We start from the raw sequence: 26,900 nt of genomic DNA on the forward strand, positions 1-26,900 counted from the left end.
ATATAGTGGTGCTAGAAAAGGTTCAAAGAAGAGCAACCGAGATGATAAAAGGGATGGAACTCCTCTCATATGAGGAAAGACTAAAAAGGTTTGGGCTCTTCAGCTTGGAAAAGAGACGGCTGAGGGGAGATATGATTGAGTGGAGTAGAATGGGTGCAAGTAGATCGATTTTTCATTCTGTCAAAAATTACAAAGACTGGGGGACACTCGATGAGGGGAAATACTTTTAAAACCAATAGGAGGAAAAAATGTTTCACTCAGAGAATAGTTAAGCTCTGAAAAGCATTGCCAGAGATTGTAGTAAGAGCGGATAGCGCAGCTGATTTTAAGAAAGGTTTTGAAAATTTCCTGGAGGAAAAGTGTATAGACTTGTTATTGAGAAAGACATGGGGAAAGCCACTGCTTGCTCTGGATCTGTAGCATGGAATGTTGCTACTCCTTGGGTTTTGGCCAGGTACTAGTGATCTGGATCTGGTACAGGTACTGGGATTGATGGACCATTGGTTTGACCGAGTAAGTCTATTCTTATGTTCTTAGGAGAGGGGGTGGGCACTTCAGTGGGTGGGGCGGGCAGCTAGGAGGGATCCCCGACGGCGACATCAATGGACAGGCAGGGAATATTCTCTGCAACAAGCCCCCAACAAGTGGCCCGCATACCCATGTTGAGAAACACTGCCCTATTGGGTTACAAATGAGATCTGGTGCAAGCAGTTGCTAACCATCCTGATAGAGACATAAGGCACTTACAGAGAAACAGAAGGGATACAGTTGTCTAAGAGTCTAGGAAAGAGTTCAACTCAGAGATGAATAATATTTTCTAATATTGTGAACCTCTATTTTTTAAACTATTTTACTTTATATTTATGGACCATTTGTCTTACCTTTTTCTTATCTTTGTTAACAAATACATTTGGCACTTGGGAAGAACTAAATTGAGATTTTTAGTAATACATTGTAGCATTTACCTCTTTTTGGGGGGATATTATTTAGCATCTGAATACAAAACTTGGGCTAAGTTAATAAACAATTTTCAGGGAGCTCTTTGACCAGTCTGTGAGCTTGGGAAGACATTAAAGCACAGTTACTTACCGTTAACAGGTGTTATCCAGGGACAGCAGGCAGCTATTCTCACATATGGGTGATGTCACCTACGGAGCCCAGATGCGGACGCCTCGCAAGCAGACTTGCTTGAAGAAACTCGAAGTTTCGAGTCGCCCACACCGCACATGCGCGAGTACCTTCCTGCCCAGCGCAGGGCGTGTCTCCTCAGTTCAGATAGCTAGCAGAGAAGCCAACCAGGGGAGGTGGGTGGGTTGTGAGAATAGCTGCCTGCTGTCCCTGGATAACACCTGTTACTGTAAGTAACTGTGCTTTATCCCAGGACAAGCAGGCGCAGGTATTCTCGCATATGGGTGACCTCCAAGCTAACCAGAATGGGATGGTAGGAGTGTTAGCAATTTAGGAGGATAAATTTCGTAATACTGTTTGGCCAAACTGTCCATCCCGTCTGGAGAAAGTATCCAGACAATAGTGAGAAGTGTAGCAGCTCTACAAATTTCCTCAATAGGTGTAGATCTGAGGAAAGCTACTGAAGCTGCCATTGCTCTGACTTTATGGGCTGTGACTTTACTGTGAAGGGGTAATCCAGCCTGGGCATAGCAGAAAGAGACACAAGCCGCCATCCAGTTGGAGATGGTACACTTAGAAATAGGATGGCCCAACTTATTTGGATCAAAGGAAACAAAAAGTTGAGGAGCAGTTCTGTGTGGTTTGGTGCGTTCCAAGTAGAAAGCCAAAGCATGTTTACAGTCCAGAGTATGAAGAGCTGATTCTCCAGGATGAGAATGAGGCTTTGGAAAAAACACTGGAAGTACAATGGATTGGTTGAGATGAAATTCCGAGACCACCTTAGGTAGGAATTTAGGATGAGTACAAAGAACCGCCTTGTCATGATGGAACAACTGAATGTGGGTCAGTAACTAAAGCTTGCAGTTCACTGACTCTATGAGCGGAAGTGAGGGCTATGAGAAACACCACTTTCCAAGTGAGATACTTCAGATGAGCCTTATCAATTGATTCAAATGGAGGCTTCATGAGTTGAGTAAGGACAACATTGAGGTCCCAAACCACAGGAGGTGGTTTGAGAGGAGGTTTAACATTGAAGAGTCCTTTCATGAATTTGGAAACCACTGGATGAGCAGAGAGGGGTTTCCCTTCAATAGGCTGATGGAAAGCTGCAATTGCACTGAGATGGACTCGGATAGATGTAGACTTGAGGCCAGAATTGGATAAGTGCAACAGGTAGTCTAAAACAGAAGATAAGGAGGAATGCTGAGGCTCCTTATGATGAGAAAAACACCACGTAGAAAATCTAGTCCACTTTTGATGATAGCATTGTCTAGTGGTAGGCTTCCTAGAAGCTTCTAAAACATCTCTTACAGATTGAGAAAACTGAAGAGGAGTTATGTTGAAAGGTACCAAGCTGTCAGGTGTAGAGACTGCAGTTTGGGATGAAGCAGAGATTCTTGACTCTGTGTAAGCAGAGAAAGAAAAACTGGTAGAAGGTATGGCTCCCTGGTGCTGAGTTGAAGTAGAAGGGAGTACTAAGGTTGTCTTGGCCACCGAGGAGCGATTAGAATCATGGTGGCATGATCATTCTTCAACTTGACCAGAGTCTTGAGAATGAGAGGAAAAGGAGGGAATGCGTAGAGGAAGAGATTTGTCCATTCCAGAAGAAAAGCATCTGCCTCGAGGTGGTGAGGAGAGTATATCCTGGAGCAGAACTGAGGCAGTTTGAAGTTGTGGGGAGCCGCAAAGATGTCTATCTGAGGGGTTCCCCACTGTGAAAAAATGTGATGAAGAAGCGAGGAATGGAGAGTCCATTCGTGAGGTTGCAGAAGACGACTCAAGTTGTCTGCCAAGCAATTCTTCGCCCCTTGAATGTAGACAGCTTTGAGGAAGGTGTTGTGGCGGATTGCCCAGTCCCAAACCTTCAGAGCTTCAGACTTGGTTGTCCATCCGGATGAGGACTACCTGGACTACCTGGTTGTCCATTCGGATGAGGACTACCTGGTCGCGAAGAAGATGTTGAAAAGCGTTGAGAGCCTTGAAAATCGCTCTGAGTTCCAACAGATTGATGTGACATTGACGATCCGTACTGGTCCAGTGGCCTTGAGTACAGAGACCATCAAGATGAGCGCCCCAAGCGTAGGTCGAAGAGTCTGTCGTGAGGACCTACTGATGAGGGGGCGTTTGAAAAAGCAAGCCTCTGGAAAGATTGGAAGAGAGCATCCACCAACGGAGAGACTTCTTCAAGGAAGGAGTGACTGAAATGTGCCAAGAAGGAGGTAGTCCGTTAGGTCGCTACAATAACCCCTTGAGATATGGAATCTTTGATGAGCCAATCGTCGAGGTAGGGAAATACCTGAAGACCATGGTTCCTTAGAGCTGCTGCTACCTCTACTAGGCACTTAGTGAACACTCTGGGAGATGAAGCCAGGCCAAAGGGCAGCACTCTGTATTGATAATGCAGATTCCCCACCCGAAATATTGACGGGAGACTGGATGAATGGGGATATGAGTGTAGGCCTCCTTGAGATCCAGAGAGCATAACCAGTCGTTCTGCTTGAGAAGGGGATAAAGAGATGCCAGGGACAACATTCAAAACTTTTCTTTGACTAAAAATTTGTTGAGAGCCCTGAGATCTAGAATGGGCCGCAGATCGCCAGTCTTCTTCGGAACAAGGAAGTAACGGGAGTAAAAACCCCTGTTCTGCTGTTCCAAGGGAACTGGTTCGATGGCATGGAGAGAAAGCAGAGCTTGAGCTTCCTGAAGAAGAAGGGCGGTCTGGGATGGATTGGAAGGATACTCTCTTGGAGGAAGCTCTGGTGGAACCTGAGTGAAATGAAGAGTATCCTTCTCTGATGATAGTCAGCACCCAGAGGTCGGATGTAATTATCGTCCATCGGTTTTAAAAATGATGGAGACGATCTCTTATAGGGGGAAAAGGAGACAGAGACAGAACGGTGGAGGTTATGCTCTGTTATAAACAGTCAAAAAGGCTGAGAAGCCTTAGGTGCAGCAGAAGGTTGGGGTTTCTGTTGCTTCTGAGGTTACTGTTTTTTCAGAGGAGGGCGAGTATAAGGAGCTGGCTTCGGAGCAAAACACCTTTGATAGATAAGAGCAGGGCGTGCAGGCTTGGCAGGAGCTGGCTTTGGCTTAGGTCTGACTATAGAAACAAATGATTTCTCATGGTCAGATAATTTCTTGGTGGCTGCCTCGATGGATTCATCAAAGAGGTAGTTACCCTCACAAGGAATGTTAGCCAAGTGGTCTTGAAGGTTAGAGTCCATGTCAATGGTACGAAGCCAGGCAAGACGACGCATAGTTACAGAGCAAGCAGCCGCTCGGGCAGATAACTCGAAGGCATCATAAGATGATTGGAGGAGATGCAGACGTAATTGAGAGAAAGAAGCAATGACTTCCTGAAACTCAAAATGCATTTGGTTATCCAAATGATCCAAAAACTTTGGTAGAAGAGAAAGAAGAAATTCAAAGTAAGTGATGAAATAAAAATTATAATTGAGGACTTTAGAGAACATCATAGCATTCTGATAGATGCGACGTCCAAATTTGTCCATAGTTTTCCCCTCCCTTCCAGGAGGAACTGTGGCATAAACCTTGGAAGGATAGGACCTCTTCAAGGAGGATTCAACAAGCAGGGATTGATGAGATAACTGTGAGTTGTCAAACCCTTTGCGATGCACAGTTTTATACCTAGAGTCCAATTTTCCTGGAACAGCTGATATGGAAAAAGGTGTTTCCATGCATCGACCAAAAGTCTGATTCAAAAGCTTATGAAGTGGAAGCTTAAGACACTCTGCCAGAGATTGAGGAAGGTGCATGACTTCTAGATACTCCTTAGAATACTTGGAGCCAGTATCCAATTGAATATCCAAGTCTACAGCCATCTGTCACAGGAAAGACGAGAAAGATAGCTGATCTGCCAATGCTTTGCCTCGAGAAGGACTCGAAGATGTCGAAGCTGCCTGTGTCGAAGAAGAAGCTTCGGCAGGGAAAAAGGCATCAAAGGAACCTGGTGACTTGGATGAGGCAATCGAGACCGGAACATCCTCGAGGTCCGGCATCGGAGACCTCGAACGAGGAGTCGGTGGTCTGGTCAAAGTTGGAGTAGATTAAGGCTTCGAGGAAGATGGTCTGTCATGAGAAGAAGAATGATGCCTGGAAGGATGCCTCGATGAAGGCCTCGAATGTCGGTGAGAACTGTGTCTGGAACCAGATCTCAAGGATCGAGGAGATTTCGCCTCGGAGACGTAGACAGCCGATGCCGATTTATGAATAGGACTAGAGGCTGTAGATCGAAGCTCCAGAGGCTTGGTGGAGGAACCTCGATGCACTCTCAAAGATTCTGCTCCTTGTTTAGAGTGTGAGGATTCTCGTTGAGGCACTCGCAAAGAATCTGCTCCTTGCTTTTCGTGCTTGTATGGCAAACCAGACACCCGCAGAGACTCTGCTCCCTGCAAAGAGTGTGTAAGTTCAGACTGAGGCAAAGGAAGCGGCTCGACCTCGCGAGAGTCTGCTGAATGCCCAGGCTGGATAAGAGGAAGCAGTTTGGGTCCCATGTTAGTAAGGAACTGAATAAACTGCTTCTCTAATATGGTCTAGAAAGAAGCCGGCAAGGATGGATCCACATCTGAAACCGCACCAGCTGCTTTGGCTGGAGGTTCCTTCGAGGTAGTGTGAGTGTTTTGACTTAGGAGTCTTGGACACTTTAATCACCACCGGCGGAACCGACTGCTGAGCTATCTGACCTGAGGAAACAGGGGAAGATACAGCAGATGACATCGAAGCAAGAGCCGCTGCAAACAACAAAGGTCTGATGAGGCTCGAGGTGGAAGCAGTAGGCGCAGAAGGAACCTCAGTGGAAGTCGAGGCCAAAGACGCCTTCGAAGTCCAGGGATCAGTAGGAGACTCCATCTCGAAAAGCTTGTCCACAAGAATGCAACAACGCTTAAAAGCATGAGGCTGAAGTGTTTGGCAAGGTAGGCATGACCTAGGATGATATTTCGGCCCAAGGCACTTGAGGCAGCGTCCATGAGGGTCCGTAAGAGAGATCGCGCGCTGACACTTGCTACACCTCTTGAAGCCCTTAGCAGGCCGGGACATAGACGGAAAAATAGCCACCGCAAAGTCGAAGCCCTTGGGCTGCGGCCGAGAGGCCCGTCCTGGAAAACAAACGGAAGAAGAAAATGTTGGTTTTTTTTTAACTAAAATAAAAAATAAAATAAAACAGCGATTCGTGAAGAAAAACACACAAACCGCGGTTGTAGAGAAGGCACAAAGTGAACGAAGTTAAACGCAGAGAGTCAAAAACGGACTTCTCGGCTCTGTGGAAAACTGAGAACTGAGGAGACGCACCCTGCGCTGGGTGGGAAGGCACTCGCGCATGTGCGGTGCGGGCGACTCGAAACTTCGAGTTTCTTCAAGCAAGTCTGCTTACGATGCATCCGCATCCGGGCTCCGTTGGTGACGTCACCCATATGTGAGAATACCTGCCTGCTTGTCCTGGGATAATGAGTTTTGTGTGTTTTAACAAGAGACATTATAAAAATTTGTTTGTGTATCCAACCCTGGAATCAACCCTTAGCCCTATTATTTGAGTGAGAAGTTTGCTAGAGGTAAAAGAGGAGATGATGGATGAGCAGGCTGGAGAGAGCAGGTTAACATGGGGAAGAATACAAAACCCAGAAAAGGGCTAAGGGGAAAAAACGCATCCCACTACATAACTTTGCTTTTTTCAAAGCATGTACCTTTGCATTCTGCTTGCTGAAAGAACCACAAAAAAAGATGGCTGGCATGGTGATGTACAACACTTACTGATGGACAACAGAAACCAACAGAAGAGAACTTTGTTGGAAACTCAGTGAGAAATCTAGGTGCAGAGTTCTAGTGCATAAGAAGATGAGGACCAGTTCACCACTGTATCACCTACCTCTCTCCTATCCAAGCTAAACACATATAGCCTTTTGCTGAGTCACCTTCTAAGGCAGCTAGTTTCTTACTGCAACTTTTTGCTGAGTCACCTTTCCGAGGAGCTCTACTTCTAAGAGTCACAAGAGAAGATTCAGATACGAGCCATTATAAAACCTCCTACCCCTAACCTCAAGAGCATAAGCAGACTACCAAGCCCAGGGTGCCCTCTAGCAGCCAACACATGGCAGAAGTAAACTATTTTCAAGCTTCAAGAGGCTTCTGTGTGGTAAACTAGCAGCACAAAGAAATGTTATACATAAAGTTACTATTTAGGAACTAAAGGGCAGCCCTCAAAATATTCCTGTTTAGAAATACTGTACATGCACATTCCTGATTTCCATCATTGTCTGGGCAAGTTACAAAAACAACTGGGGCAGAGTTCTGCTTTGCTGCCTCATTGCGGCAAATGGGTGTTAAAAGGACTTACCCACAGCTCTGAACAAACATGCCCCATCCTCTTTCATTTGTTTGATGATAAAGCCTTTCTTCTCCTGCAAAGCCTTCTCGAACCAGTGTTCCTGCTGGAAACAAGTGGATTAACGTTATCAGTGAAAGAAGCAGGTCTGCACCATTCTTCTACAAATCAGTTTAGTGACCATGCATCTCTATCTTTATAGCTAAAAGAAAAAAAATTAAAGTGCATAAAGGAGCACACTGACTGCCAAGCACATCCTTCTTTGTAATAAAATAATTCTAGATTGTTTTCTTCTGCTGATGAATTGATGTCAGTACTTGCTCCCTCCAGGACTTGAGGCGAACAGTATCTATAGCACAGTTACTTACCGTAAAGCAGTTACTTACCGTAACAGGCATTATCCAGGGACAGCAGGAAGATATTCTCACATGTGGGTGATTTCATCCATGGAGCCCTGGTACAGAAGGTCCCAAGGGCATCACCATTTTAAGAATTTTAGAAAGTTTGCGACTGACCACATCAAGCCTGCGCCAAGTGCCTTCCCGCCCGTCATGGGTGCGTGGCTCCTCAGTTCAGTTAGCAAGCTAAGAAACCAACCATGGGAGGTGGGTGTGTTGTGAGAATATCTGCCTGCTGTCCCTGAATAACACCTGTTACAGTAAGAAACTGTGCTTTATCCCAGGACAAGCAGGCAGCATATTCTCACATGTGGGTGACCTACAAGCTAACCAGAATGGGATGGTGGGAGAGCTGACCTTTTAGGAAAATAAAATTTTGTAACACTGCTTGGCCGAAATGACCATCCCATCTGGAATAAGATTTCAGTCAATAATATGAACCGAGGACCAAGTAGCAGTTTTGCAGATTTCATCAATAGGAGTAGAACAAAGAAAAGCTACAGAAGCTGCCATAGTTCGAACTTTATGGGCTGTTACCTGACTCTCCAATTGCAGCCCAGCCTGAGCATAACAGAATAAGATGTAAGAATTCAACCAATTGGAAATCGTTCTCTTGAAGACAGGATGCCCCAACTTCTTAGGATCAAAAGAGACAAAAAGCTGGGGAGATGATCTATGTGATTTAGTCCTTTGCAAATAGTAAGCCAATGCTCGTTTGCAGTCCAGAGTATGAAGAGCCGTTTTGCCAGGATGAGAATGAGGCTTAAGAAAAAATACTGGAAGAACAATCGATTGAGATAAAATTCAGTGACGACCTTTGGTAAGAACTTTGGATGAGTATGCAGCACCACCTTGTCACCACCACTGTAAATGGTGGATCCACCACTTAAGCTTAAAGTTCACCCACTCTGTGAGCAGAAGTTAGAGAAATGAGGGAAACTACTTTCCAAGTGAGATATTTGAGATGAGCCGAAGTCATTGGTTCAAAAGTAGGCTTCATCAGTCTAGCAAGTACCACATCAAGATCCCAAACTACTGGAGGTAGTTTGACATTAAAAAGTCCTTCCATGAATCCGTAAACCACAAGATGAGCAGCGAGATGTTTTCCATCCAATGGTTGGTGAAAAGCAGCAATTGCACTGAGATGGACTCTATTGAAAGTGGATTTAAGGCCAGAGTGCGATAAATGCAGGAAATAATCCAAAACTGAAGAAATAGTGGTGGATTTTGGATCCTGGTGGTGAAGTATGCACCAGGCAGAAAAACGAGAGGAGAAGCTTCCACCCACACATGCACGACTGCAGGCAGGCTTCGCCCACACATGCACGACTGCAGGCAGGCTTCGCTGGCTTCAGTAAGTTTTTTACGAAAGCGCCATGAAGGTAAGAGGGAGGAAGGGAGATAGATTTGGCCGTAGGGAGGGAGGGGGCCGCATGCGATCGGTGACCGCACACCTTCCCTCCCTTAACTGCGGGGACAAGGCCATTCACCACTCACTCCACGGGGCGGTGGATGGAATTGTCCCCATGCCCGCAGTGAGCACTTTTCCCTCCTCCCCCCCCCCCCACCGTTTTGGCAGGTTACCCATGGGTAACTGACACTGTGTCATTCTCTATGTTGAGCAGAGCTTCTATAAACTGGAGCTTCTGAAATGGTTGAAGTTATGATTTGGGGAAGTTGATCTCGAACCCCAAATTCTGAGAAACAGTATGATCTGATGTGTTGCTAAGAGCACAGCATGAGATAAAGGATTCTTGATGAGCCAGTCCAACTGTGAAAGAAAAATTATTTCTGAATCATTAGTGCTTAACCCTTGCGAGGAAGAAGCATTAAGTAGCCAATCAGTTAGATAGGTATGACAATCAAGCACTTGATACCCTGAAAAGGGAAGCAAGGCTGAGCAATAGAAGTGTTTGATGATGATGATACCACGCAAATAGAAACTGAGGAATGTTCTATATAGAGAGTGCACTAGAAGTCAAAGAGAATACTCCATGAGATCGAGAGAGCATAAGCAGGCGTTGCGATCAAAGAGGGAAGAAAGTTATGCAGGGTAACATGATCTATCAGTGGACTAAAAAAGGGGGATGGCCCCTGATGTCCAATAGGGAAAAAAACATCCTAAAAAGGATGTAGTGGCCTCCTCCTCCCCTACAGCCACTCCCAAACCTCCAGCATGTGAAAATGAGGAGAAGGGGGTGTAGGAGAAAAAACTTGAGGGCAATGGATGCCTGTTGGAAGGTACTAACATTGATGGTAAAGTGGAAGGCACATGTGAAGAAAACACCCGGTTGATCCTGCATTGCAGAAAAAGCAGAAGGGTTTGAAGTGGAGGGAAAAGCTAACTTACAGGCTCTACACCCCTGTTAGTTCTACCATAGTGTGATAGAATGGTAGCAAAGCAACAGAAAAGAGCCACCTTACAGGCTCGATACCCCATGGTGGAATCTTGAAGTCGTCAAAGTGATGAATGATAAAGGTGCGGCAAAGAAGTTGTCCTATCAAAGGAAACATGTATTCCCAGGCTCAAGTCGAGAATCTGGAGCAAGGCATCTCATGGCTAGTCATCTCATGGTCACAGACATAGAAGAAGCTCTGGACGTCAACTCAAAAGCATTGTAAGCAGACCAAAGTATGGACTGTCATCTGTGTGCTGAAAATCTGTAGTGACAAAGATATTGGGGAATCTAACTTACAGACTCTACACCTATGTTAGATTCCCCAGCATAGACCTTTGAGAAGCAGAGGTAGTCAGTCATCTGCTAGATAAGGTAGTTCGGTAAAAATAGGTGGAGGAATCTAACTTTATAGACTCTATATCCATGTTATATTCCCCACCATAGTCAAAGAAGCAGCAATGTCCAGACAAGAGACTTCACAGCAGAAAATATACAAGCGGGAAGACAGTATTCCAATTGCCAATATGAAATATTGGTAAAGGCCAGTCCTACTGGTTATAGTGCTGCTTTTACAACATGATAGCAGCAATGAACATAACTTATTTATTTTGTATTTATTCTTATTTATTTGGACTTCCATCTGCCAGCTCTGTTCAGAGTTGCAAGCTGTTCGAGGCATGCGAGCTTGCTCCGCCTTCCTGCCTAGGTGACGTGAGCGCTGGGACATTTAAAAATTCTAGCGGGAATAATTCCTTTTAACTTTTGGACTTCCATCTGCCAGCTCAGTTCAGAACGGCAAGCTGTTCAAGGCGTGCAAGCTTGCTCCGCCTTCCTGCCTGGGTGACGTGAGCGCTGGGACATTTAAATGCCCTAGCGCCTAACAGCATGCTGCCGTTCGGTGTGCCGTCTAAGGCACATGTCAAAGGCGCGCGCCTTTGCGTAGCAGCTGTGTGAAGGACTGAGGAAGACTAATAAGTATTAAATATTCCTTATAGTTAAAGCGATAAGTACTAGTGTTCTCTATAAATAATTTTGTTTTTTGATAGAAATTCTATTAGCACAACGGCACTTTCTAACAAATATGCTGTATTTGATTTGTTACAAAAGCTGGTGCTCAGAATCTATTCCAGTATACTATTTCTGGTATTGCTCAATCAAGAATATTAAATCATCTAGTTCCCACCAGTTTCTGTACAACTGTTTAGATTTAGGTTCTTTACAAATTCCTGTAGTGACTTTTACTCTTAGACCTTGTAAATCTTATGGAAGAAGATATAGAATTTTAAAAAAATCTTGGTCACTCAGGTCTGCCGGTCACTCTAGTTTTTTATAAACTTCATGGCTATTACTTAAATATTCGATCTATAAGGAATAATACTCAGATTTTAAAAGATTGATTAGAGGAGATAAATCCCAACTTTTTATTTTTGACGGAAACTTAGACGGTCTCTGATAAAGGAACTATTTTTAAAAGAATGTCTCCCCCAAGGATTTAGAATTCTACCATTATCTAGAAGTTAGAAAAAGGGGGATGGACTGGTGATAATTTTGAAAGATTCCTTTGATTTTACCAGGTTAGATTCAAAATCCACGGAGGATTTCGAAATCCTGACTTGTAGAATCTCAAAAAACCAGTTTGAAGATTCGTTAATAACAACATTATTTGATATTCCTTCCAAAAAATGGAATAGTATTAAAGAAGAATTCTATGAATTCCTATTAGCTAATACATTGATTGGGAGGGTCGTATAATCTTCTGATGGGAGATATTAATATTTATCGGGAACAAACTGATAATTCAGAAGTAATTGATTTATTTTCTGTTTTAATCTCCTTGGAATTTTTTTTAAACCCCCGCCAGTAAAAACTCATCAATATGGTCACCAGCTGGATCTGGTCATCTTTTCAGCAAAAGAATTGGTTAGTCCAAAAATTTATTTCAAACAGAGGTGGTGGAAAGATTCCATTTGATCAGACCACTGCTTGTGCAATTTTGAACTAAGTTGGCAAAAGAGACAGTTTCAACCAAGATCGGCCAAAAAAAGAAAAGAGAAGATCATTACTAGTAGAAGAATTATAAATCCAGTAGAATTTTGGGCTCACTATGAGTTAAGCACTAAAGTTGAAGTAGATTCAATTTTTCCAACGATGTGGAAAAATTTTAGCAATCAAGACTTAGATATATTAGCACCTTTAAAGTCACGCAAAAAGAGACACAGACCTTCTAATGAATGGTTTGATGCTGAATTGTTAGCATTTAAACAGGAATTAAGAAAAAATGGAAAGGATTTGGTTAAAATCAGGTAAAGAGGAGGATAAGGTAAATTGGAGACTTAAATTAAAGGATTATAGAAACTTAACCAAAGAGAAACGTTCTAAATGCTATTTGCCAAAAATAGGTACATCTAAAATTAACAGCAAATTGGTTAATACTTTAACCGATATTGAACCAGTCTTGAGATCAAATACAGAATGTCCTCCGTCTTCTGAAACTCTTGCGGTGTAATTTACTCATCTGGTTCCACTACTGTGATGATGGACCAAAAGGTCTCCAATCGAAACCGAGGTACTCTCAGGGCCATGTTGACATGTATGAGATTTTAGGATGGGTCTTCACTCTTCTGAGCCTTTCTTTGGCATGACAAAGCATATGGAGTATCTGCCAGTGCCCAAGTCATCTGGAGGAACTGATTCTATGGCCTGGATATCTAATAACCTCTATAGTGTAGCTTGGATCCATTTTGCTTTCTCTAGCCAACCTGGTGGCGAACCCACAAACCAGTCGGAGAAAGAATATGTGAACTCTCTATTTCGTATCCCTCTCTGATAATCTCCAGGACGCAGCAGTTGGACATTATCTATTCTCAGGCCTCCAGAAAGTCCAAAAAGCCAACATCCAATCTTCAGAGGAGTGGCTTAAGGGCTGGTGTCATTGTGGCTTTTTGGCTGGAACAGCAGAATGGGAACTTGAACCTTGATTTCTACGGTTCTCAGAGAATATCTGTCTGGAACCCTGAAAGGCTTTCTGGGTAGAGGTTCCTGAGGAATACTGGCGAGAGTGCCAGGAGTCATGAAAGGACCCTCAGCTCTGGTCTCTAGCTGCTCAGGGTCTGTTGTCTGGCTAAGATCTTGGCTAGCAAACTTGCACAATGGCCATGAGATCATCTAGGTCCCTGCCAAACAGTATCTGCTCTCCGAAAGGGAGCCTGCTCAGCACTGCTTCAGAGGTCAGATCACCCACCCATTGCCTGATCCAAAGCATACGACAGGCGGCAATTGAAAATGCTGAGACTTTCCCTATGACTCTGATAATGTTATACAGAGCATTGGCTACATAATATATTCCTGCCAGCACAAGCTGAGGCTCAGAGTCAGTCAGGCTCCGATTTCTGAGCCTTGAATGACAGACATGTGGCATGAAAGAGGCCACGGCTGCAGCATTAACCCCAAAGGCTAAAGCCTCAAACTGCCTCTGGAGGACCATATCCATTTCATGGTCCTGCAAATTCTTTAAAACCACTCCTACTTCACTTGGTAGGGAAGTACATTTGGTCATCTAGGATATCACAGGGAGTCCACCTTTGGCACAGCAAACATTTGCTGGAATTCCTGATCCATCTGATACAGTTTAGCCATGGTTTAGCTACCCTTAGTAGCCTCTCAGGGCTCTGTGACTAGGATCCTCAAGTCCAGGAACCATGGAAAAGACATAGGTTGAGCTTGGACCCCACTCAGAAGAGAGCACTGAGCAGACAGGGTTTGAGAAATGTCTAACTTCAGTTCTCGAAAGGACTTAGTAATGATCTCCAGTAAAGCAAAGGACTTAAAAAGTCAGTGAACAGAACTATCATCTCCTTGCTCTATAGTCAATACCTCCTGGTCCTTTGAATGGGAAGGCTGTTTCTCCCATCAGAGAAGCCTCACTTTGGGACAGTAAAGGGATCAGATCTGACCCCTCGTCCTCTCTGTCCGATGGACCATCATAAGAACATAAAAATAGCCTTACTGGGTCAGACCAATGGTCCATCAAGCTCAGCAGTCTGTTCTCACGGTGGCCAATCCAGATCCCTAGTACCTGGCCAAAACCCAAGGAGTAGCAACATTCCATGCTACCGATCCAAGGCAAGCAATGGCTTCTCCCATGTCTTTCTCCATTTCTTTACATCTCCTTTTTTTGTGTTTAATAGCTTCCACGTTCAGGAAGGAAGCGTTCTGAGTCTCCAAAGAGGTCTGGTCTGGGTGCTGGTCTGCTCACCTGTGGACCTGACCAGCAGATTTCTACCTTGTGCATAAGCTTGCCAGAGGAGATTAATGAACTCTGGGGTAAAGGCCTGAGAGGGCAAGTCTCCTTGTCCCTTAGGGTGGAGCAAATACCTTTTCTTGGTCAATGAAGCATCTATGGTGTGCAGAGTTGTTGTTCCAGGGTTCTAGAAGGCGTTTTATTCCTCCCAATAGGACCATCTGCCTTTCTCCAGCCCTAGAGGCTTGTGGAGGGGCTAGACCCAAAGCTCCCACCCCCTTCTATTCCATACTGTGCAGCACGTGGGCGCTCATCAGTTGTCCATCCAGTGCAAATAGGGCATAATATAGGGGTATTTGGTCTGAGGACTCCATCTCTAATAACTTTGAAGCAAAATGAGATGTTTTTAAAAAGTTTGAGAACTTAGAAAAAAAAAATAGAGAAATCTAAGATGGCCGTGGCGGCAATATTTTAGTGCCAAAAAATAGCTTAAAAATGCTTCAGGGCTGACCAAAATAAAAAAAAAAAAAATTTTTAGGGGAGGAGAACAAAGCTCTAGATGCAGTCAAAACAACTTTTCAGACTCCCTGCCTCCACCGATTTTCCCATAGGCTGTCATAGCCTGTATTCACAGACCATGTATCAGGGGCAAAAGTGTTGCGGCCTACTTCAGCTCCATGAAAGAGTAGATGGATCTGGAAGGATTTTCTGCCTCAAGCTGTCAGGCCATGCCAAGCCTCCGCCCCCTCAAGCTGTGATGAATGCCTAAAGGAGGAGGTGGAGGTGAAGCTGAAGCTGTCACCTTGAGCACCCTGAAGGACACTATTGGTGCCTAACAGCCTGTGCTCAAGATCCTGGCCAAATCAAGAAAGCGAGCAAATGCTGAGAGCCCGAAAACCTGAGCTCCACAAATTTTCAGCAGGCTGGCTGCACAGGTCCCTAAAGGATTACTCCTGGCAGAATTCTGTGCAAATGTGCAGCACAGAATTTGGACAGAATGGGGTAGGGTGAGAGGACCTGAATGCTGGACTTGCAAATGGGGGTGGGGGATAGTAGAGAGAGGAAAAGAGAATGACTAAGAATAGAAATGGGATGGGAAGGGAGGAAGAGATTCTTAGCCAGTGGAGAGAGAGGGAGAGAGACGCCAGACTATAGGAGCTAAGGAGGAGATTCAGGGTGCAGGTGAGAGAGGTGAGATTTAGAAAGGCAAAACTAGAACACATACATGAAGCAGCACATTAAATACTTATAATACTTGAACTAGCTTTCATTGTATACCAAAAACCATGCTCAGAGTTAGTGTACTTGTCAGACCAAACATTGGTAAGCCCAAATGTTGAAATGCTGTGGCTTCACTCTTAATCATTGCACAGGTTTTATATTGTTGTAACAAGGCTCAAAAACTTATCCGATGCTTGTGAAGACTGCAAAAGACTTTGGCTCCTGATGCATTTGGCGACTGCTGCTGCAGAAGATCTGTAGTGACTATTTTTTTTTTTTAAAGGAGTTACAATCTAACAAACCGAACAACAAAAATAAAAAAATGCAAAACAATAAATAACACTCATGGCAATGACAGGAAGTACCTATCTCTCCTTCTAAATCTTCAACTTGCATACGATATTCTTCAGACACGCTCATCTTTTCAAAACTGCAGACCGGAAATGACATCACCCACTCCACATGTGATACTTGAAATAACCAATCACCAACAAGTGCCCAGTTAAAGGGGCTTACTGAGGATGTAAAAAAGCCCACCACTCCACTTTATTAAGGCCCAATGGAACCACTGTCTCCCACCTATAAATCCACTTTTGTTCTTTTCTCCCAAAAACTCCATGAAGTACTGTAATTGAAAGTATGTTGTAATTGTACTGTCTCTGAGCCTTTGTGAATGTTTTATTTGTTAACTGCTTAGTTATAGGCGGTCTAGAAATTTTAGAAATAAATAAAGGCAGGCAATAGTGGGGGCCATAGTGGTCCCCATTACCTTACCTTTAATCTGCATAAAAAAAAGTATCTGCAAATAAAAAATAATTTTTGCTCAAGGCTATCTGGGCTATAGACATCAAAAAAGCAACTCGACCCTCAGTCAAAGACAATCCACTAAGGTGATGATGAATGACATGAAGAGTTTGCTGAGGAATATGTGTATATAACGCTGATCTCAGATATACAGTTTTGGAAGCATCCACGTTGCCAAGGGGTGGTAATTTCATGGAGTTTTTGTGAAGAAAAGAACAAAAGTGTATTTATAGGTGGGAGACAGTGGTTCCATTGGGCCTTAATAAAAAAGTGGTGTGGTGGGCTTTTTTACATCATCCGTAAGCCCCTTTAACTGGACTCTTGTTGGTAGTTGGTTGTTTCAAGTGTCCCGCGTAGAGCGGGTGATGTCATTTCCGGTCTGCAGTTTTGAAAAGATCTAATCTAATCTAATCTAAACCTTAAGTTTATATACCGCATCATGAGCGTGTCTGCAAGTTGAAGATTTAGGGGAAGAGATAGACAGGTACTTCCTTTCATTGCCATGAGTGTTATTTATTGTTTTGCACTTTTGATTTTTGTTGTTCAGTTTGTTAGATTGTAACCCCCTCCCCCTTTTTTTTGTAGACCTTGGTACTCTTGAAATAATCACTACAGGTCTTCTGAAGCAGCAGTCGCCAAACGCGTCAGGACCCAAAGTCTTTTGCAGTCTTTACAAGCATCAGATAAGTTTTCAAGCCTTATTACAACAATATAAACTCTGTGCAATGATTAAAGAGTGAAGCCACAGCATTTCAACATTCGGGCTTGTCCCAATGTTTGGCCTGACAAGTATACTAACTCTGAGCATAGTTTTTGGTATACAATGAAAGCTAGTTCAAGTATTATAAGTATTTAATGTGCCGCTTCTTGTATGTGTTCTAGTTTAGCCCCTTTGAAGCTGACAGATTATAGATTTTTACTTCCCTGTTTGTGTGGAGATTTAGAGGGGGACAGAACTGCAGTTGAAGTGAGAGGGCACTGAGGAGCCTGGAACCTGAGAAAGGAAGAAAAGGCAGGAAGGAATTTCAAGCTTCAGGACAGGAGAATTGTATGCAAAACACTACAAAAAATTTTTGCAGAAATCTGAAATATTGTGTGCAGAATTCTCAAAACGTTTGCATAAGGAGCAAAGGATTTATTTACCTGTCAGCTACAGACTAAAGTCTGCTCCTCTCCAAATAGGCACAGCAGTTCCTTGAGTCACAAAAAAACCCACAAAAAAACTGAAAAATAAACCCCCGAAAAACACTTTAAAATAAAGAAATAAAGGGAACAGATCAGCGCACGCTCACCTGCGAAAGGAAAAACTGAAGGGGGCAACAGAGACCAGGGAGAAGAGAAAGAGCTGAAAAGCTATGATTGGCATCTACAGAATATTCATGAGCAGCCATGGACAACCCTATCGTTCAGCATACCATCCCTATTGCACTGGCATAAGCATTACAAACACCAAAATCCAAACACTAAAGTAGTGGGTTATATAGGTTAATTTTTCATGTAACTAAATGTGCCTCCTGTAATGTACTCATTTCAAATAAGCATTACAAGCACCTTTACTGTTCAAACAAGAAAAAACAAATAGTGAGAAAAGCAGAACAAAACACATTTCAATCTTTTTACAGTCCTGTGAGAAAGGAAGAAATACAGCAATCACACAACCTAAAGGGATTAAGCACTGAACTAATTTTTACTCATAGGATGCTCTCTGCTGGTTGTTTTTATGTATAAACATTACCAAGAAACATCTCTTTTATTTTTCAGTTATAAAGATACAATTGTGTATCCTTCCACATTAGAAAGACTCCATGGACCACCTGTTTTATGTTAAGATGCCCTTTATTTAAAAAGCAGTGGATGTGAGACAAATTTAAGTTGAGCCCACCCAAGTCTGAACTTTAAGGGAACATGAACAAAATCAAAAGCTATATTTATTTATATTTCTATACTGTTCTCCCAAAGATGCTCAGAACAGTTTACATGAATGTATTCAAGTACTCAAAACATTTTTCCCTTTCTATCTATATTAGCATCCTATTACTACAAGGGGTAGCATCTTAAAGAGCAAGCTTCTTTTTTCAAGATATAGTTAGAAAAACAACCTTGATAAGGAAAAAATATCAGCCACTATGAAAAGTTGAGTGCTTTTTTGCATCTTAGGATAATTTGACAGATTCACATCTTCTTCAGGAAACAAGTTAATTTGGATTTATTTTTATTGAAAGTTTTAACAATACATTCCAGGGGAAACCCCCTCCCAAAATATATACATCCATTTTCAAGCTAACATAACAAACTAAGGGCTAGATTCACTAAGCCCATCGATCGTATCTCGACCAGTTTGCGAGCGTTCTCCGACCCGATTCACTAACCTCCTGCCCAATCCGCACCCGATCCGATCTGTACATGCAAATAACAATGACAATGACAACAGTTTATATACTGCAGGACAGTGAAGTTCTATGCGGTTTACAATGATTAAAAGGTATTACAGATTGAGTGGAATAAACAAAGTTTAGAGTTAATGAATAACAGTTCTAAAGATCATTTGTTGAGGACTAAGATTGTATAGGTCAGTTACCTAAGTACTTCAGGAACAGATATGTTTTTAGGCGTTTCCTGAATTCCCTATAAGTAGTAGACACGAGCAGTTGTTCCAGGTCTTTATCCCATAATGCTGCTTGATATGAGAAAAGATGTTGGTGATGACTTTTAAATTTACAAACTCTAACCGGTGGAGAAACAAAGTTCGGATGTGAACTTATCCTATGTCTGTTGAGTTGGTACCACTCCCAACTCAAGGAAGTTCTGGTGGTTCCGCTGGCTGATATTTTCAGTGATTCTCTTAAATTCCCTCAGTACCCTCGGATGTACACCATCCGGCCCCATTGCTTTATCCAACTTTATTTTACTGAACTCCTCATGAACACAATCCTCTGAAAATCTATCAGGGTCTGCCACACCTCCAACCCTATTTGCTTTTGTTTTCTGTAGTCCCACTCCTGGCATGTCAGCTTTTTTGAGGGGGTTTCTGTGGGTGGCACATCAATGATTGCAGAATTGGTATAGTTCTGTAAATAAGAGCCATCTCCGGGGCTTGGGGTTTCTAGTGGCAAAATTCCAAAACTGGGTGTCAGTGGGCTAAGAGCAGCTGGTCCTCCTAGTAAGTTCCTTCCACTTTTTGGTTTATTCTGAACATGTTTAGCCAGTATGGAATTGTGTCCTGTGGTGTTTCCATTAACACTGACTCAGGTTGTCTGTGGGGTATGGTATGATTAGTCACAAATAAGGGAAACGGCATGCAAAGTAGGAAGGCAGCAATTCACTAAACTCAAGAAGGAACACTGATTGGGCTGGCCGATCCAAAAAGAACCAACTGCTGAGGACCAGTCGCTCACGTCCCTGCCGACTCTCCTGCTCTCTGCCGCCCCGACTCTACAGTAGTTTCCAAAGCTGAAAAAATTCCAAACTGCCTACACATATGAGCAAAAAAAAAAAAAAAAAAAAAGAGAGAAACAGTAGTTCCCAGCAGCTAAATATGTCTATGGTGTCCTGCCAGCAATCCAAGTCACTCATAAAAACAAATTTTTTTTTTTTTTCACTCAGCTTCAACGCTTTGACAACTGTTCAACTCTCCTGCTCTCTGTTTCCCCGACTCATAGAAACATAGAAGATGACGGCAGAAAAGGGCTACAGCCCATCAAGTCTGCCCACTCTGCTTACCCACCCCCTGTCTATGCCGTAATGACCCAATTTCCTTATCTTGACCCTCGTAGGGATCCCACATGGGTATCCCATTTATTCTTAAAGTCTGGCACGCTGTCTGCCTCGATCACCTGCACTGGAAGCTTGTTCCAATGATCAACCACTCTCTCTGTGAAGAAATACTTTCTGGTGTCGCCATGAAATTTTCCGCCCCTGAGTTTGAGCGGGTGCCCTCTTGTGGCCGAGGGTCCCTTGAGAAAGAAAATATCATCTTCCACTTCGACACGTCCCGTGAGGTACTTAAATGTTTCGATCATGTCTCCCCTCTTCCTACGTTCCTCAAGAGTGTAGAGCTGCAATTTGTTCAGTCTCTCTTCGTACGAGAGACCCTTGAGCCCCGAGATCATCCTGGTGGCTGTCCGTTGAACCGATTCAATTCTGCGCACATCTTTACTGTAATGTGGCCTCCAGAATTGCACACAGTACTCCAGATGAGGTCTCACCATGGCCCTGTACAACGGCATTATGACTTCAGGCTTTCGGCTGACGAAACTTCTATTGATACAACCCAATATCTGCCTTGCCTTAGATGAAGCCTTCTCCACTTGATTGGCAGTTTTCATGTCTGCACTGATGATTACTCCTAAATCTCGTTCTGCTGAAGTCCTAGTTAAAGTTTCTCCGTTCAAGAAGTACGTCCTGCATGGATTTCCACTTCCGAGGTGCATGACCTTACATTTCTTAGCATTGAAGCCTAACTGCCAGGTTGAGGACCAACTTTCCAATGTAAGCAGGTCCTGCGCCATATAATTCTGTAAACTGCATTCACTTACTATATTACATAGTTTGGCGTCATCGGCGAATAGTGTTATTTTACCTTGAAGCCCTTGAGTCAGATCCCCTATGAATATGTTGAAAAGGAGTGGACCCAGGACCGAGCCCTGCGGCATTCCACTGGTCACCTCCGATGTTTTAGAGAGGGTACCATTAACCATCACCCTCTGAAGTCTGCCACTCAGCCAATCATTGACCCATGCAGTTAGTGTCTCTCCTAACCCCATCGATTCCATCTTGCTTAGCAGCCTGCGGTGTGGGACACTGTCAAAAGCTTTCCTGAAGTCCAGGTACACGACGTCCAAAGACTCTCCCAAGTCCAACTTTCTTGTTACCCAGTCAAAGAAGCTGATGAGATTGGATTGGCAGGACCTACCCTTGGTGAATCCATGCTGACTGGGATCCCGAAGATTCCCTTCATTCAAGATCGTGTCCAATTTGCTTTTAATTAGTGTTTCCATGAGTTTGCACACTATTGATGTGAGACTCACCGGTCTATAATTCGCAGCATCTGCCCTGCAACCCTTTTTATGCAGAGGAACGACATTAGCTAATTTCCAGTCCAGGGGAACTTTCTCCTTACTTAGGGAGAGATTGAATAGCTCAGCCAACGGTTTCGCCAGGACATCGCTCAATTCTCTGAGCATTCTTGGGTGCAAATTGTCTGGTCCCATGGCTTTGTTCACCTTGAGTCTTGCCAGTTCACTGTAAACTTCACCTGGTGTGAACTCAAAATTCTGAAACGGGTCTTCTGTGCTTTGTGTTGCCTTCAACTGGGGACCGTGTCCCGGTGCCTCACAGGTGAAGACTGAGCAGAAGTATTCATTCTGTAGTTCGGCTTTATCGAAATCTGCTTCCACGTAACTTCCGTCCGGTCTTCTAAGGCATACTATCCCGCCTGTGTTCCTTTTTCTGTCACTAATATACCTGAAGAAGGATTTGTCCCCCTTTTTAATGTTTTTTGCCAGAATTTCTTCCACTCAAAGTTTTGCCTCCCTAACTGCCATTTTGACCGCTGTAGACCTGGTCCTATATTCTACTTTTGCCTCTCTTTTCTCCGTGCGCTTGTAGGAGAGAAACGCTTTTTTCTTCTCCTTAATGAGGTGCGAGATCTCCGCGGTGAGCCATTGGGGTTTATTGTTTCTTTGTCGTTTATTTACTGATTTTATGAAGCGGCTAGTTGCTTCATGTATGGTTGATTTCAGTGTTAACCACTTAGCTTCTACATCATCGGTCTCCGCTTGGTCCTGCAGCGTCTGATGGACGAAATCTCCCCTGCGTGCGAAGTCTGTGCCCCGGAAATTGAGTACCTTTGTTTTCGTGTTTGATCTAGGGAAGCCTTTCCTAAGGTTGAACCATACTATATTGTGGTCGCTGGAGGCTAGCGTATCTCCTACTGAGACCTCTGAAACGCTTTCCCCGTTGGTGAGTACCAGGTCGAGGATCGCCTGGGCCCTAGTGGGCTCCGTTACCATTTGTTTGAGACGTGCTCCCTTTATGGAGGTTAAGAGCCTCCTGCTACCGCTGGTTGTCGCTGAAAATGAGTTCCAGTCTGCATCAGGCATATTGAAGTCCCCTAGCAGTACAACTTCTCCTCGTAAAGTGATATTCTCTATGTCTTCAATTAATTCTGCGTCCATGTCTTCCAGTTGTCTTGGGGGTCTCTAAACTACACCTAGATACAGGCATTTTTCTCTGCCTCTTGCCAGGTTTACCCAGAGGGACTCCCCGGTGTACTTGACATCTGTGATCCTGGTGGTTTTGATGTCCTCTTTAATGTATAGAGCTCGGACTCTCCTGCTCTCTGCCACCCTTCCCTGCAGTGCAAGCCCATTGTTTTAACCCATGGGTTTAAAGCGGGGCTGCAGAACATGCCGTAGTGCAGCCCCGCTTTAAACCCGTGGGTTAAAACCATGGGCTTGTGAGCAGTGTTCCCGCTAAGGTGCGTTGGCCTGCGCTCGCGCACAAAATATTACATCGCAGCGCAAAGTTTCTCTTCACAGCGCACACACGCGTCGCAAAGGTAAGGGGAGGTAAGGTAAGGGGACGCATTGGGGGGATTGCACTTCCCCACAATTGCCATGCTTCGGTTCCTCTTCTTCCTTCCTTCCTCCCCCCCCCCCCGCGGGACCCTGCGGCACCATCAACTCTTACTCCCTCTAATGTCGGCCCTGCAGCTCCAGACTTCCTCGCACCTTCTCCCCTCCCCCTTTGGATCGCTATTATTTTAAATGTTATAGCCGCGGAGCTGTATCCATCAGTGGAGATGTCTAACCTCGGCCTGCCCCGGAACTCTTACTGCAACAGTGACTTCCTGTTCCTGCCTAGACGGGCGGCTGCTGCAGTAAGAGTTCCGGGGCAGGCCGAGGTTAGACATCTCCACTGATGGATACAGCTCCGCGGCTATAACATTTAAAATAATAGCGATCCAAAGGGGGAGGGGAGAAGGTGCGAGGAAGTCTGGAGCTGCAGGGCCGACATTAGAGGGAGTAAGAGTTGATGGTGCCGCAGGGTCCCGCGGGGGGGGGGGGAGGAAGGAAGGAAGAAGAGGAACCGAAGCATGGCAATTGTGGGGAAGTGCAGAGCTGCAGGGAAGAGGGTTGCGGTACCCAGCTGGAGGGAGAAGGAAGATGAGGGAGGGAATTAAAGGAGATGCCAGGGCTTGGAGCATAGGAGGAAGGTATGCCAGTCTAAGGGAAAAGGAAGGGGGAGATGTGAGAGCATGGAGGGGGAGCGAAAGATGGAAGAAAAGGAAAGGAGAGAGATGCCAGAGAATCAGGGAAGGGGAGATACCAGACTATGAGGAGAGGTGTGGGAGAGGGAAGGCGAGGAGAGAGATGCCAGACCAATGGGGTGAAAGGAGAGATGGAAGGGGGAGGCATACAGTTTCTGGAAGGGGCATAGAAGGAGAGAAGATGCCATATAGGGGAAGAGAGACGGCAGACAGTGAATGGAAGGAAGAGAGTTACAAGAAGATGAGGAAAGGAGAAACCACAGAAGACAAAGGTAGAAAAAAATTTCTATTTATTTATTGCTTTAGGAGACATGTGTCACTGTTTCTGTGAAGCATTGTATGCAGAGTCCAGCTTCTTGCTGGTTCAATTTAACCTTTGTCTATGTATTTTTATTTTATCCCCCCTTTTACAAAACTGTGAAGCGTTTTTAGCACCAGCCTTGGTGGTAGCAGCTCTGATGCTCAGAATTTTATGAGCATCAGAGCTGTTACCTCCGTAGCTAAAATCCACACTACAGTTTTGTAAAAGAGGGAGGGGTTAGTTTGTGATTACATATTCCTTACTAGGCGAAGGTGTTTTCTGTGTTCTGTGTGTTCGAAAGACATGGTTTTCTGTTAGGATTGACGGTGTAGGATTGATCTGTGCTGGTCTGGCTTGTTTAGTTTTACAATGGGTGTATTGATGTACTGCTCACTGCAATATGTAAGATGCTGCCTTTTCCTAGGTACTCATGTGTGACGTGTGGTTTGTTACTAAAAATCATGTTTTTCTTACAGATGGGGGGGGGGGGTGCCAAAAAAAGATGGGCCCCGGATGTTACATATGCTAGGTACGCCACTGTATGTAAAGATACCAGAAAGCTGGCGTAGCAAAAACTTCTAAGTTTTGAGTATTTAACCCTCCCACAATCTCACGGGCACTCGTTTCAAGTTTATTGAGATTTTGATTTAAACGCAATATCAAATATTTTCAATGCGTATAACAAAAATAAATTTGGGGAAATAAATAAAACCATTTGAACCAGTGTTCCCGCTAAGCTGCGCTGGCGTGCGCTGGCGCACAAAATATTACATCGCAGCGCACACGTTTCTCGTCACAGCGCACGATCGGAAGAGGCGTACGGCAGATGGCAGGGCGGCGAGAGGAGAATCGGGCGAGTTGGCTCATAACTTGCTGGCGCCCGATATTTTTGGCTCACGGTGAAAAAAGTTTGCTCACAACACCCGCCCGCTTAGAGGGAACACTGCTTGTGAGTAACCAGCAACCGAAAAGGTTTAGGAAGAGCAAGTTACATTCCCTCCCCCCCCATCCCGACCTTCAGCCCTTCCCTCCTTTCCTGTTATTTTGGGCTAGATTGTTTCCTTTTTGTACTGTACTGTGACTCACAAGGGCAGAAGCGTGTTCTGTTCCAAAGGCCCCCCCTCCCTTCCTTCCTCGCTTGTGCGGAGAGCACGTGCATGCGCAGACCAACTACAGGCAAAGAAGATGGTCTGCGCATGCATCAGGATCCCTGCAGAATCGCTCTGGGGGGGTCGGTGTAGGGCGTGCCTCCGATCGCATTAATTTGCAAGAGGAGGTATAGTGAATCGGTCACCCAGGAAGACTTGGCCATGGATCACCCACAGATCGGATTGGAAAGGTAAGTTTAGTGAATCTACCCCTAACTCACTTTACAAGCAACATCAAACACTATCAAAAGCAGCCTCAAAGAAATTTGAGTAACAAGACTGAAATCAACACACTTAAAATAATTTACACTTACTCCCATCCCTACCCCCGAAAATGGCATGGATCTAGATTTTATTTCCTAAAATAATTTGAGAAATTTCAATAGATTGGCATACACATATGGATTACCTTGAAAGTTAACCAAAATACCTATAAGAGAACTGAACCCCCCCCCTCCAACAAGTAGCACCAATTTCCAGGACCTTAGTTCAGAGTTTCTCACACGAGCCAATTCTTGAGGGCACTGCGCGGGTCTCCCGCCCCCCTTCCTCCTTAATCACCACCGCCACCGGGGATCCCATGCCCTCCTTCCTGCCTGCCCCACTCCACTGAAGCTGAACCGAAAAGGCTTCCCTCCAATGTCAGAGGGAAGCCTTCCAGGTCAGTGGAAGATTCCAGTTACCTCCTTCAGTGATGTTCCTTCCAGCCTTCAGCCACACAGGAAGCATCGCGGGCACTGGTTTTTGTATGGTACATTTGGCTGACCCGGAAGCCTTTTCTCCAATGTCAAAGTTGAGGTCAGAGGGAAGGTTTGTTGGTCAGCCACATGCAGAGTGTAAGATCTGCTGCTCACGGCGCATCTCTGTGCAGCTGAAGGCAGGAGCAGCCCAGCTGGATGGCCCTGAAGGGAGAAAGCACATTGTAGCAAGTAAGGGAGAGAGGGGACATTCGTGGGACAAAGGGAGAAAGGGGGGGGGATTTGGGAGAAAGGCTGGAAGGCAGGGAGGGGGAAGAAACTCGGGACACAGAAGGAAGCACTAATGGAAGAATTGTTGGGCATAAGTGTGTAAGTGAGAGGGAAAGAGACAGTGCACATGGGGAAAGGAAGAAAGAGGAAAATTGGGCAGAAAGAGAGATGCATGGGGAAGAAAAGGATGAGAGGGAGAAATGTTGGATATGGTGGTGGAGAGAGAACAGAGGAAGAGACAGAAGGGGATAGAATGTTGGACATAGTGATGGAGGGGGGTGATAGAAGGAGAAATGGGCATGGTGGGCAGTGGTGAAAAATGCTGCACATGATCTGGGGGATGAGAGAGGGAGAAATGTTGGATGTGGCATTAGAGGGGGTGGAAGAGATGCATCGTGGATCTCTCTCTCTTTATCCATTCCCTTTGCAGCAAGGGAGGGAATGAGAGAAAGATATATGAACAGTGAGAGAGACAGAGGGAGACTTGTTGCAAATAGGGATGGAGGAGAGAGGAATAAAAGTTGGACTCATGGAGACACAGAGAGAGATGTTGGTTGGGGAAGGGAATGAGGTCTGGAGGAGAGGAAGCATGCAGGAGGCAGAAAGAAATATTGGATGCACAGAGACTCATGAAATCACCAGACTATAAAGGTAGAAAAAATGATTTTATTTTCAATTTAGTG

General features: G+C 44.6%; 1 protein-coding gene across 4 annotated transcripts in view; it reads right to left on the minus strand.

The window, feature by feature from the left end:
* Window positions 1-26,900, minus strand: part of OTUD5 (OTU deubiquitinase 5) — a 186,104-nt gene that overhangs the window by 126,573 nt on the left and 32,631 nt on the right. For 3 of the 4 annotated variants that reach the window (XM_033922908.1, XM_033922916.1, XM_033922891.1), the window contains exon 2: window positions 7,481-7,574. In XM_033922908.1, the coding sequence (XP_033778799.1) occupies window positions 7,481-7,574 (94 nt within the window). The remainder of the gene's footprint in view (window positions 1-7,480; window positions 7,575-26,900) is intronic. The other variant, XM_033922901.1, reaches the window with a different exon arrangement.

This window comes from Geotrypetes seraphini, chromosome 1, assembly GCF_902459505.1.
Source record: "Geotrypetes seraphini chromosome 1, aGeoSer1.1, whole genome shotgun sequence".
NCBI lineage: Eukaryota > Metazoa > Chordata > Amphibia > Gymnophiona > Dermophiidae > Geotrypetes > Geotrypetes seraphini.